This window comes from Panthera tigris, chromosome A1, assembly GCF_018350195.1.
Source record: "Panthera tigris isolate Pti1 chromosome A1, P.tigris_Pti1_mat1.1, whole genome shotgun sequence".
NCBI lineage: Eukaryota > Metazoa > Chordata > Mammalia > Carnivora > Felidae > Panthera > Panthera tigris.
The window spans coordinates 110,647,966-110,660,381 of record NC_056660.1 but is presented as its reverse complement, the minus strand read 5'-3'; the positions used below and the strand labels follow the sequence as shown (position 1 = coordinate 110,660,381).

Here is a 12,416-nt window from a genome sequence, read left to right as displayed (position 1 = left end):
TCTTTTTCCAGCAGCCATTGAAAATGGGCCACAGTAACTTGTTAGCTTCCAAGTGGGGTAAAATTTTATACCCTTTATCACTCTTGACAATCCATACCTTGCATCATATGCAAAAATTAATTTGAAATGAATCATATATCTAAACGTAAAACCATAAAACTTCCAGAAGAGAACAGAAAATCTTCATGTCATTGGGTGAGTCAAAGTTTTCTTAGAAAGGACCAAAAGTGTGACTCAGAAAAAAAAAATTATATTTCATCAAAATATAAAACTCTTGCTCTTCAAAAGCCAGGATTTTAGGGCAGCAAAACTATTCTGTGTTACTATAATGGTGGATTCACATCATTACACATTCATCAAAATCTATAGAACGTACAACACCAAAAGTGAATCCTAATGTAAACTATGGACTTTGGATGATAACGACGTGTCAGTGTAACAAATGTACCACTCTGATGCTAGATGTTGATACTGCAGGAAGCTGGAGGGAGAGGAGAAAAGGAGATGGATACTGCACTTTCTGTTCAATTTTTCTGTAAATCTAAACATGTTCTAAAATACAGTCTCTGGGGCGCCTGTGTGGCTCACTTACACGGTTAAGCATCTGACTCGGTTTCCGCTCAGATCATGATTCTCATGGTTTGTGAGTTTGAGCCCTGGTTCATGAGTTCGAGTCCCACATTGGGCTTTGTGCTCACAGTGCGAAGCCTGCTTGGGATTCTCTATCTCCCTCTATTTATGCTTCACCCCTGCTCATGCTCACATGTGGGAGCTCTCTCTCTCAAAATAAATAAACATTAAAAATAAATAAATAAAACAAAAACCAAAAAAAAGTATCTCTCTTTTCTAAAATGGCAAGGAATGTGAGTAGACATTTCTCCAAAGATAGGCAAGTGGCCAATAAGCACATGAAAGATGCTCAACATAATTAGTTCTTAGGGAAATAAAAAACCACAATGAGATCCATCTTTGTACACACTGAGATGACTGTAATAAAAGAAAGGGAAAATAGTAAGTGAAGTCATACAATGCTGGTGAGTATGGAGAATGGCGCAGACATGGTGGAGAATAATCTGTCAGCTCTTCAAAAAGTTAGACACAGCAATCCACTATATCATCAAGAAAATTGAAAATGTATGTCCACACAAAAACTTGTACATGAATGTTCATAGCAGCATTATTCATAATAGCCAAAATGTAAGAATAACCCAGATGTCCATCAAATGATGAATGGATAAAGAGAATGAGGCATATCCATATGATGTAGTGGTTTTCAGCCATAAGAAGGAATGAAGAACTGATAACACGGTACAACATGGATGAGCCTTGAAAACATTATACAAGTGAAAGCTAGTCACAAAAAATCACATATTGCATGATTCCACTTATGTTACATGTCCAGAACAGGAAATCCATAGAGACAAAAAGTAGATTTGTGGTTGGCAGGTGCTGGAGGGAGTGGGGGAACAAGTGCTAATGGATATGTGGTTTCTTTTGGGGTGACAAAAATGTTCTATGTTCAGTTTGTGTTGATTAGTTGCACAAATCTGTGAATATACTAAACCATTGGATTATATACTATAAATGGGTGAAATCTTCTGGTATGTGAAATATATCTTAATAAAGATTAAAAAAAAAAGATGACGTAGGAAAATTGATCCTTGTCTATATAAGTAAGTACTCCACTCTGAGGAAATCTGAATCATAAAAACAAGTTGGAAATAATAAACTGGGGGGAAAAAAGAAATAATAAACTTGGCAATAATTTACAAGACCAAAGGGTCCTATAAAATGTTAATACCAACATTTTTAGACTACTTCACATTTTGAAAGAGTAATGTAACAATATTATGTTATTTTTATAATACCTATTTGTATACTTTTGGGTTCTTCCGATTTGCATGCATGTATGAATATATTTGTATGTAGGTATATATACATATATGTATATGACTCATTATCAAAAACGATGCTAAATAAGCTAGTTGCTGGAGGACCCCTTAGCTTTTCCCCACCCCAGTGGCCAAGTTAGCTGTGGAGCTACAGCCGCTGATAACAAAACTTGGGTTCTAATTTTTGGGCCAGCCTCTCAACTATGTATCAGGTGACCAAGAAGTTGGTTCAGAGAAGTCTGATCAATGTTTTTCAAAGTTTGCTCAGCGCCAGATGGAATCCACTACCTGGAGCCTTGATTCTGAGCATCCAGCGAGAGGCCTGGGAATCTGCTATTTCACCAAGCCCCTCAGGAGATGTGATCTGCACTCAATTTTGAGAGCCCTGGCTGTGGGCACCTATTCCTGACTGCTGTGGAGAAGCTGAGGCTGTCTTGGTTTTACACCCCTGTTCACATTCTCCCTGCTTGAGGGGGTGAGAGTACTATGTCTCCCTATTGTTAACCATAATGGGAGTTCACTGAGCCTGGTACTGGGTTTGTGAACACAATGTCCTCATTAGACTGCCTGGTATTTCCATTTTGTGTGGAGGTTTCTGCCTGCTGGGGTCCTAACATCCCATCAGAAACTGCAGAAGCAGCAGACATCACAGATGGCTCTGCCTTTGGACCCTACTCTGTAGCCCTGGATCCTGGATTCTCGGCCCAGCTCTGTACCTCTGTACCAAATGATAAGGGATGATGGGGAATCCTCTTAGGTCAATAATCTCTCAAGGCTGAAGGGGGCTCAAGTGATTTCCCAAGTGCTGTGCTTGAATGCTTCCAGGGATAGGAAATTCACTACTTACAAGTAAGCTCTTCTCTCAGTGGATCTGCTACCTGACGCCTGAACAAGACACCAGAGTTATGCTAGTTCACCTGCTCAGCTCCTGTGGACACATCCATTTCAATTCTTTCCAACATCTTTTGGAAACAGAGGTGTCACTGCTCTGGTTAAAATCCTTCAGAGGCTCCCCATTCCTCTTAGGAACTAGACCACAGTCCCTACCATGGCCAGCTATTTTTGCTGATCTTTGCTGCCTCATCTCCTTCACTGTCCCCCACTGTAGAACCCTGTCACACAGATCTTGGCTTGTTCTTACCAGGCCAGACTGGGTCTTACCATGGCCTATGTCTCTTTACGTGGTTAACTCCTGTTCATCTCTCTGCTCTCCTATATCACTTCCTGGATACTCACGTCTGGATCAGGTCCCTTGCTTATTCATGCTCCTAACACTCTGGGCCTTCTTATGAACATCTGCCAACGTTGAATATTTTCACTCAAGCAATTATTTCACTCACGTTTGCCTCCCCCAGCAGACAGCAAAGTTCATTAAAGCAGGGCTTTGAGTTTGCTTTCTTGCATCCCCAGCATCTAGCAAAAGGCCTGGCAGGTATTTAATTGGCTGGCTGGCTGGCTCCGGGAAGGTGGGCCACAACCTGAATGGGTGTCGAGACCTTTGGGAATTAATCAAAGACCCTAAGTAGCTACACATAAAAGCCCTCAGAACTGAGCGCATCCATCTGAGGGCTGGGTGCCAGGGAAAGCCCCAGGGCAAGGACACAGCACAGCTGTGGCTGGTACCGAGCTGCCGAATGGGAGAGGGGCATCCGTCTCTGTGCTTGGGGCCTCCATTTCCCTACCGGTTCCCCGCGGGTCGACTGAGAACGGCCCCTGCGACTCCTGGGTGGACGCACGCCAGGCGCCTGGGACTGCGGAGGTCTGAGGGGCCGGGGCCGGGGCCGGGGCCGGGGCCGGTGAGGCCGCCGCTCCCGGCGAGGGCGCTCCAGGCCGGTCGTCCCTAGCAGTCGCGCGCCGCTAGGGCCGCTCTAGCCGCCGGGAAGTGGCGCGGTGCGAGTCGGGAAGGCGGCGGGCGGGTGCGGCCCTCGGCGGCGGAGGGCGCCATGGTCGGTGGCGAGGCGGCTGCCGCGGTGGCGGAGCTGGTTTCGGGGGTGCGGCAGGCGGCTGACTTCGCGGAGCAGTTCCGCTCCTACTCGGAGAGCGAGAAGCAGTGGAAGGCTCGCATGGAATTCATCCTGCGCCACTTGCCCGACTACCGCGACCCGCCAGATGGCGGTGGCCGCCTGGACCAGCTGCTGTCCCTCTCCATGGTGTGGGCCAACCACCTCTTCCTGGGTTGCAGGTGCGGACCCCTGCGGGCTGGCTGACCCTGTCCCCTGCCTTCAGACTTGCAGCCCTCCCCTCGGGCTGAGCTCCCCCTGCCAGTGCTGACCCCGCCCCCAACCTCCTGGCGCTCTAACCTGTGGCTGTTGACCACGTTAGTCCGCCCTTTTGGAAAGGTATTTAACCTCTGAGCCTCAGTTTTCTCATTTGGAAAGTGAGTTGTGATGACTGCAATGTTAAAGACTAAAAAAAAGCACCTAGCACAGGCTGCTATCTAGCAAGAGCTCAACCTTTGGTGGGCTCTAAAATGCCATTGTTATGTGTATTATTACTATTAATTTAAACTATCATCTTTGCCAAGTAATTTTTTAAGTGCCTTGGCTCCTTCCACCCACGTGGCAAACGTGCAGAGACAGAAACTGAGGTCTCCAATTTACATATGAAGTAGCTGAGAGAGGGCCGGATGGTTTTTGACAGGATTAGTGGATTTTACCAATTATGGCAGGATGTAATTTGTGGCCTTTGGCTTTTTCTCCCCACTCTCCCCTCTGTTGGACCTTTAGGAAGAGCCAGTCATTGCCTCTCTGCCTTTACAGATGTAAAAGTAACAGATGCCTTCAAGAGACTGCTTTTGAAGTGCCTGTACCCGCTCATTGAAGAAGGTGTCAAATCTTGAAGCTCCACATCCTTTTATTTTAGCGTCCTGAAATTGTTAGGATAATAAGAGGACTCGGCTTAGTCCTGCTTTCTGTGCACCTTATGGATGTCTGACTCTGGTCACATGGCCCCTCCAACCCCTAGCCACTTGGTTTTGCTTTTAGATGTTGGGGCTTATTAGAACAGGATTTGAAGAAGCAGTGCCAAAGGCTTTTTCTCTATTTTCTAGGTGCCCTGGGAAATCCTGGGTAATGGGTTCCAAGATTAGGTAAATGTCAGAAAATTGGACAAATGAACAAATAATGATTACATTAGACCAGAATTCCATGTGTTTAAAAAATAAAATTTGGTCCTCATACTGTATCCATGCATATGTACTGCCAGATGTATAGTGCGTCTATTTTCGTAAATCCTTTTTTGGTTTGGAAGTCTTGAAAAGACTGCTCTATTGGCATTCGTAGAGCCACTTCTGAGTCCACAAGCTGGAAGAACTGTTTCCAAATTTACTGTTGAACATGTGTCCCTTTCCTGTAGTATCACATCAGAGCTCTAAGAGTCGAGTTCACAGTCCAGCTACTTGCAATTTCTTATTAGTCCACAGTGACAAGTAATTCCTCCAGGGTTTTTATCTTACTACTTTTTATTGTGCAGTTACAACAAAGACCTTTTAGACAAAGTGATGGAAATGGCTGATGGGATTGAAGTGGAAGACCTGCCACAGTTTACTACCAGAAGTGAATTAATGAAAAAGGTAAACAGGATTTCTCAGTGCATTTGAAATGGTATAGAGTTAATGGACCCTGCCTTTATGATGATATATGTTAGAGTATATTGTTTTCTGAATGTTCTTGTTTACTCCTCGAGGATTTAAGCCCTTTCATTAAAAATTTTTAAAAATTTGTTACTGAAGTATAATTGACTTACAATATCCTATTTGTTTCAGGTGTACATCATAATGTTTTTTTACATTATAAAATAATCTCCATGAGAAGTCTAGTTACCATCTATCACCACACAAAGCTTTTATAGTATTAATGACTGTATTCTCTGTGCTGTACATCACATCCTCATGACTTATTCATTTTATAAGTGGAAGTTTGTACTTCTTAATCCCTTTCACTTCAGTACCCACCTGCCATCTGGTAACCATCAGTTTGTTTCCTATGTCTGCGAATCTTTTTGTTTTATTTGTTCATTTTTTTTAGATTCCACATATAAGTAAAATCATTTGTCAGCATTTGTCTTCATCTGTCTGACTTATTTCACTTGGCAGAATAACTTCTAGGTTCACCTATGTTGTTGCAAATGTCAAGATCTTTTTTTATGGCTGAGTAGTATTCCATTTCTCTCTTTCACACACACACACACACACACATACACATACATATATAGCATGTAATCTTTATCCCTTCATTTATCCATGGACACTTATGTGCCCTTTCACTTTTATTTCTCTGTAATTGGTATAAACCTTTTCACAGCTAGATAACTAAATTACACATTTTTGGTGGAGTAATACATCAACTCAACCTCTAAACTTTTTTATTTTTTAAAACATTTTATCTTGGGGCGCCTGGGTGGCTCAGTTGGTTAAGCGTCCGACTTCGACTCAGGTCACGATCTCGCGGTCCGTGAGTTTGAGCCCTGTGTCGGGCTCTGTGCTGACAGCTCAGAGCCTGGAGCCTATTTCACATTCTGTGTCTCCCTCTCTCTCTGACCCTCCCCTGTTCATGCTCTGTCTCTCTCTGTCTCAAAAATAAATAAACGTTAAAAAAAAAAAAAAAACAAACAAAACATTTTATCTTTAGGTAATCTCTACACCCAACATGGGGCTGGAACTCACAACTCTGAGATCAGGAGTCACATGCACCACTGACTGAGCAGGCCAGGCACTCCTCCAAACTTCCTTTATGAACATTGTTTTGAGCTTTTTGCTTACTTTTTAAGAAAATGTTGGCTAGAGTGCTACTTTTTTACACTTATTGAAAAAATCTTTTTGGTAACATTTTTACCCCAGTGGGTGAGAGTCTAACCAGACTTGTTTGGCCCTTCTGACTTGCTGACGGGAATGTAGATGGAATAATGCTCACATATAGGTGTTCCCTGTTCTGTAGGGCTTAGTCTGATTTGAAGTTGTACACTTTATATGGTGAGCTGTTGCCTGTGGAGCCTTGTATCTGGGTCCTGGTGCTGGGGCCCTGGAGAGTGGCAGAAAGCAGCTCAGATGATGGGGCTGGGCATCCCGGTTGCTTTTCAAAATCCCCCCCAAACATGCTTTTTCTCATTTCCCTTGGCCTTTTTAGGCAGTAGAATTAATTGCTTCCTCTCCCAAAGTTTGTTTCCTTGGCACTTTACTCAGGCCTCTTTTAGAGGATTGTAAGCTTCTCAAGGGGAGAGATGGTGCCTAAAGTTTTAGTCCTTCTGTCTCTAAAACCTAGTATAGGCTTACCCTAGAGCAGCTCAGAAAAAGCTTACAAAATTGACCAAACCGATAGAGTGAAAGACTCATGCCCCCTGTTTTAGTCCTATCCTCAGAAACATAGGTAAGCTCTTGCCTTGCCCCAGTTGGGTCTTGTTTTGGGAGGCAGAGCATATAAAGAGGTTCCCTTCTATGTGGGTATCAAGGAACTAATCAAAACTTCAGCTTCCCAGAAAGTACTTCAGCCTCAAACATCATACCCCACTCAGATAGTTTTGCTAAAAAAAAAAAATATATATATAAATATAAATATAAATATAAATATATATATATATATATATATATTCTTTTTTAATCAGAAGTTGGAAGTCAGGAATTGGAAGTTTTTGACTTTTTGGATCGTCTTCTGTAATACTTTAAAAAAAATCTCTAGTCAGTGCTTCAATGTCCCATAGTGGTGAGGTTCCTGGAGCTCAGTCACGGAGCAGCTAGATAGTTGCTGGCTACTTGAGTGCACCCCATGGGGAGGCGTAGGCAGGAGGAGTAGGATGAGCTTTTACTTCCTAACTGCTTGTGGCAGATTCTTTCCTTGCTTTTTGCTTCCAAGAGGTATTGTGCCCTCCCTAAAGACTTTTCACATCAGTTTTCTGTTACACTTCTCTGTCTTGTATGTAACTATACAATAGTGTAGTAGTGTAGTTAGTATACAATAGTGTACATAGTCTTTCCAGTCATGCTGGACTATGAGAGATCAGAACCATTCATGGAAGAGCACCTGGGTGGCTGAGTCAGTTAAGCATCTGACTTCGGCTTGGGTCATGATCTCATGGTTCATGGGTTTGAGCCCCACCCATATCAGGCTCTGCACTAACAGTGTGGAGCTTGCTTGGGATTCTCTCTCTCTCCCTCTCTGCCCCTCCCCAACTTGCACTTTTTCTCTCTCAAAATAAATAAATAAACTTTAAAAAGACCAAAAAACAAAACAAAAAAGTACCCTTCGTGGTGTTTGGGTTGCAGATCAGGAGAGACTAAGGAGGTTTTGTAATTGATTGGTATGACCATAGACTGGTGTGCAGAAATTTGTGTGTGTGTGTTGTGCCAGGGTGTCTCTCAAAGCTGTTAATATTGTAAAGGGGTCTTGAACCTCAAAAATGTAGGGATCCTCTGCCCTGTGATATTCATTTTTGACAGTGTTATTTCATAGTGTCAACATCCAGAGAAGAGTCCTCAGGCATGAACCCAGTATCCCTGAAAGCAGCTCTGCCCGCAGACTAATTATTTTCATGTTGTCACCTGGAAGAGGCCTGCGGGGAGCCTATACTTCTAGAGTGTCTTTAAGAATATGTGTGTCTCAGCTTCCTTCAAATAAAATGTCAGTTGGTTAGGCGTCTGACTCTTGATTTTAGCTCAGGTCATGATCTCAGAGTTCGTGAAATGGAGCCCCATGTCAGGCTCCACGCTGACAGCACAGAGTCTGCTTGAGATTCTCTCCCCCTCTCCCCTGCTCATGCTTTCTCTCAAAATAAATAAATAAACTTAAAAAAAAAAAAAAAGACTCTTGTAGACACTTCGATCCTAAGAAGTTTTCTGATGTGTGTGCTATGACAGACTCGTGTGGTGTTGAAGGATATCCCGGAGAGGCTCCTGGAAAGTGTTGTGGGGACTTCGCCGTTCTTTTGTCTCTTGCCTGAGGTGTTTGCATGTGATAGAGGCTAGCAAACATTAAACAATAATGCCAGCCCAGAGACCGAAAAAGCTTGATATTGAGCCATGTACTGAAAATGTCTGTTGTAGTTCTGCCCAGAATAGATCTTAAGCTCTGAAATTAGAATTTAGGTGGGTTTTGAAGCTGGCTAGCAAAAAGAAATGAATCAACTGGAATTGTTGGTATCTTGAGACTGGACAGTGAAGATAATTTAGGACATAATGTCTTTAAGATTTAAAAATATTTTGTAGTTACTCTGCACTTTTGAAGCAAATACATCTCTGTAGTCTATCCAGCTCTTAACTATTTTGGTCCCAGAGAAGAAATGAGCATTGGTATATCAAATAGATGGAGGGTATGATTTTTCTTTTGACTCAAATACAAATATATTGAGCACACAATCTGTTATTTAACAGCCATCCCTGGCCACTTACTAGCAGCCTTTGTGGTTGACCAGCTTTATCCATTAGTGAGCAATACTTAACAAAGAGCAGCAGCTCACTCAGGAAAGGTGTTATTACTCTGACTGTCAGAGTTAATATTTCCAGACCATGGTCTTAAGAAGAAAGAGGAGTGATTAACTAGGAAGCTGTCATTATTGGCTCATAGAATTTGTCAACTGAATTTCTTGGCCCATTTTTCCTGAGAACATTTTTATCCAAGAAGGAACATGGCAGTATAGAAAGTGACTGTATATGAAATGTGAAAGAGAAAGTAGGAAAACAAGAGTGCTTGCATTTCAAGAAGTTCTTTCTGTGCATTGTGTCTAGTCTTGGCAAGCTCTAAGGTAATGGAACAGCCACTCCCTTGGTGAAAGGAGATGTGATTTTAAGGCAGCAGTTAATTGTGAGCGTTAAAACAAATGCAGGGGCACCTGAGTGGCTCAGTTGGTGAAGTGTCTAACTCTTGATTTCAGCTCAGGTCTTGATCTCCTAGCTCGTGAGTTTGAGTCCCATGTCGGGCTCTGTGTGGACAGTGCAGAGCCCGCTTGGGATTCTCTGTCTTGCTCTCTCTGCCCCTCCTGCACTCTCATTTGCACCTCTCCCTCTCTCAAAAATAAACATTAAAAAAAAAAATCTTTAAAAAATAATAATGTAAAACAAATGCAGCTTGTCAGATTAGTGGAGTTACATTTCCCCCTTTATCCACCAGAAATAGAAAAAGCAAGAAAAGCTTTATCTGACCCCACAGGTCAGTGTGTCGCCTGGTTGGTGACCAGGATGAGAGAATCATGTGCTAACACCTTATGTCAAAGACCGTATTTGCAGCAGCCAAAGCTGTGGCAAGCTTGTGCTGCTATCGTCTTGGTCTGTCCTTTTGGAAATCTGAAAGATATCTTAGGGGGTTTTCTTTTCCTTCAGACTAAAGATGGTTTCTTTAAGTGATGTTGTATTCTTCTAACAGGAGGAAGACTTCTTATATTTTGCTTTTCCCAAGGAATTTTGCTTTTTCATTGCTCAGAAAGACTGAAGTGACAGTCTTAGCTAGGAAATAGGTCATACCTTGAAAACTCTGATTACTGAAAAGACTCTCAGATTGATTCACTCACATTGCTGAATGTTAAGGAAATCCGAATACAAGGTGACAGCCAAAATGATTTCTTCACACCCAGCTTAAAAGTTGTCTAAAGCCAAGTTTAAATTTATCAAAGGTGCTAGAGAGCACCCAGAAAGAATATATTTGCTTCATTTTGCCACTATTTGAAGACATGCATTTACAGTTTTTAATAGTGCGAAATCCAGAAATACATAAATAACCTTCACATCTCCTAACTATCCTGAGTCAATGTGAAATCTTGTGAATTACTACCTGGATTCAACTGATTTTAATTTAGAACAGTGTTTGTGTGATTCTGCTTTTAGAACCCTTCACTGCAGAGCATGCCATGAAAAAAGTTATATTTCAAGTATTTCTCATCACTTTTCATTGTGACATTTATAGATCACGAGTGACAAGAGAAAAAATTAGGCTCTAGGTTCCAAATGGATGGTTATGTTCATTGTTTTGTTGAGTTTTCTATATGTAGTAAAATAATTTCTGAGTGTACTTTCCACGTAGGTAGTACATAGTGTATCACTGCTGTATTTTAATTTATGGATTTGATTGGCTGGACTACATAGTTCAATAACCTGTTCTTTTTTTTTTCCCCCAGCATCAAAGCTAAGGCAGAAGATTCATCACATTTTCAACATCAGCTTAGGAAGGAGGCTGGGATAAATGTGACATTGACCACGGCAGCTCTCTTAAGATTCCTGGTATTTCAACCTGTAGGAAATCAGGAGGCAGTTGGAATGACAGATAGTCTTGTCTAGATTGGAGTTTTAAAAGGTCTCATTCTTCCAGTAGCTATCATTCTAAAAGTGTGCATGGATATTTGTGGATTTATAAATCATGCCTTTTTTATTCTTACTTTTTGAATGTCAAACTTTTTGTTAAAAAATCCCTATTTTTTTTATGTTGATGTAATAATTGTAGGTAATGAATTTTACAATTTGGATTTTTCAACAATGTATCTTCAAGTCTGATTCTGTTTTATGGTGTTCCCTCCCACCCCACCCCCCCGCCCCCACTGAGGCAGACCAGCCTTTATTTCCTTATTTCTTTCTGAAGTTTATGCCATCTTTATGGCCATTGCTACACACACTTATCTTTTTTTAAGAGATGAGTGAGAATCAAATCGTAGGCCTCAAGTACCTGCCAACTCATGGGAAGAGGCAACTTCTGAAAGGGCATCTGGCCTTTAAAACTGATACCAGATGCCACAGCTTGGTCCAGGCAGCCAGTTGATTTATAGATTCTCTAGAAGGTCTCCTAGGCTGCTGAATAAAACCCACATTCTCTTTTTCTGGAGGGACCCTGAGGGTTTTGGTCTTGTATATTTGTGGATTGCCTTGCACATATCCCCTGAAGAAATACTTTAGTGCAATGTTGTTTTGCTCTGAAGTTCTCATATTAATTTCCCTCTTTTATTTAATATATCTGCTCTTTATCCCCTCCCTCTTCCATTTTATTTATAATTTTATTTATGACTTATTTTTAAGTAACCTCTCCACCCAACATGGGGCTTGAACTTAGAACCCCAAGATGAAAGTTTGCATGCTCTACCAACTGAGCCAGACAGGTGCCCTCTCTTTCTTATTTAATACCCACAATTAAGTACTTACCTCCAGGCATAAATCCGACCCTTGATCTTAGCCAAAATGCCAAGAAGCAATATCCAGGCATAAATCCTGAGAGAGGGACTTCATTTGGGGTCAGCAATATAATAGTCAGAGCAGGATTCACTCATCACTGAGCTTGGTATTGAGGGTAATGGTGAAAAAGACAGTGAACCCTGTCTTAGCTTAACCTACTAGTAAATTCAGGAAATTAAAAACCCAGAAATGCTGAAGAGAGCTGGCTGTGGGAGCATTTCTCTGGCAACAGAGAAGTGGGAAGGCTCTCACTGCTCAAGGCTAACCATCACATCTTGGATGGAACTCATCTCTGTGCATCCTGTGGCTCTAATCTGTAGTGATCACTAGGGTAGACCAAGTGAGCTCAAGACCTCCGATAGAACTTTGGATCAGCCATGTCTCTC

At 42.0% G+C, this 12,416-nt stretch overlaps 2 protein-coding genes across 8 annotated transcripts in view; one reads left to right on the top strand and one right to left on the bottom strand.

Annotated features, from left to right (window-relative positions):
• The window catches only part of JADE2 (jade family PHD finger 2), a 131,833-nt gene extending 128,111 nt beyond the window's left edge, over positions 1-3,722 (bottom strand). For 4 of the 5 annotated variants that reach the window (XM_042983957.1, XM_042983971.1, XM_042984003.1 and 1 more), the window contains exon 1: positions 3,575-3,721. The gene's annotated coding sequence lies outside the window, so the exon portion shown is untranslated. Of the gene's footprint in view, positions 1-3,574 lie in introns of all 5 variants that reach the window. The other variant, XM_042984018.1, reaches the window with a different exon arrangement.
• Positions 3,723-3,803: 81 nt separating this feature from the next.
• The window catches only part of CDKN2AIPNL (CDKN2A interacting protein N-terminal like), an 18,823-nt gene continuing 10,210 nt past the window's right edge, over positions 3,804-12,416 (top strand). For 2 of the 3 annotated variants that reach the window (XR_006216860.1, XR_006216859.1), the window contains exons 1-3: positions 3,804-4,074; positions 5,364-5,463; positions 10,989-11,091. Coding sequence is in view for 1 of the 3 variants with exons in the window: in XM_007087809.2 (XP_007087871.2) it covers positions 3,836-4,074; positions 5,364-5,463; positions 10,989-11,000 (351 nt within the window). In the remaining 2 variants the exon portion in view is untranslated. Of the gene's footprint in view, positions 4,075-5,363; positions 5,464-10,988; positions 11,246-12,416 lie in introns of those variants that run through there. The other variant, XM_007087809.2, reaches the window with a different exon arrangement.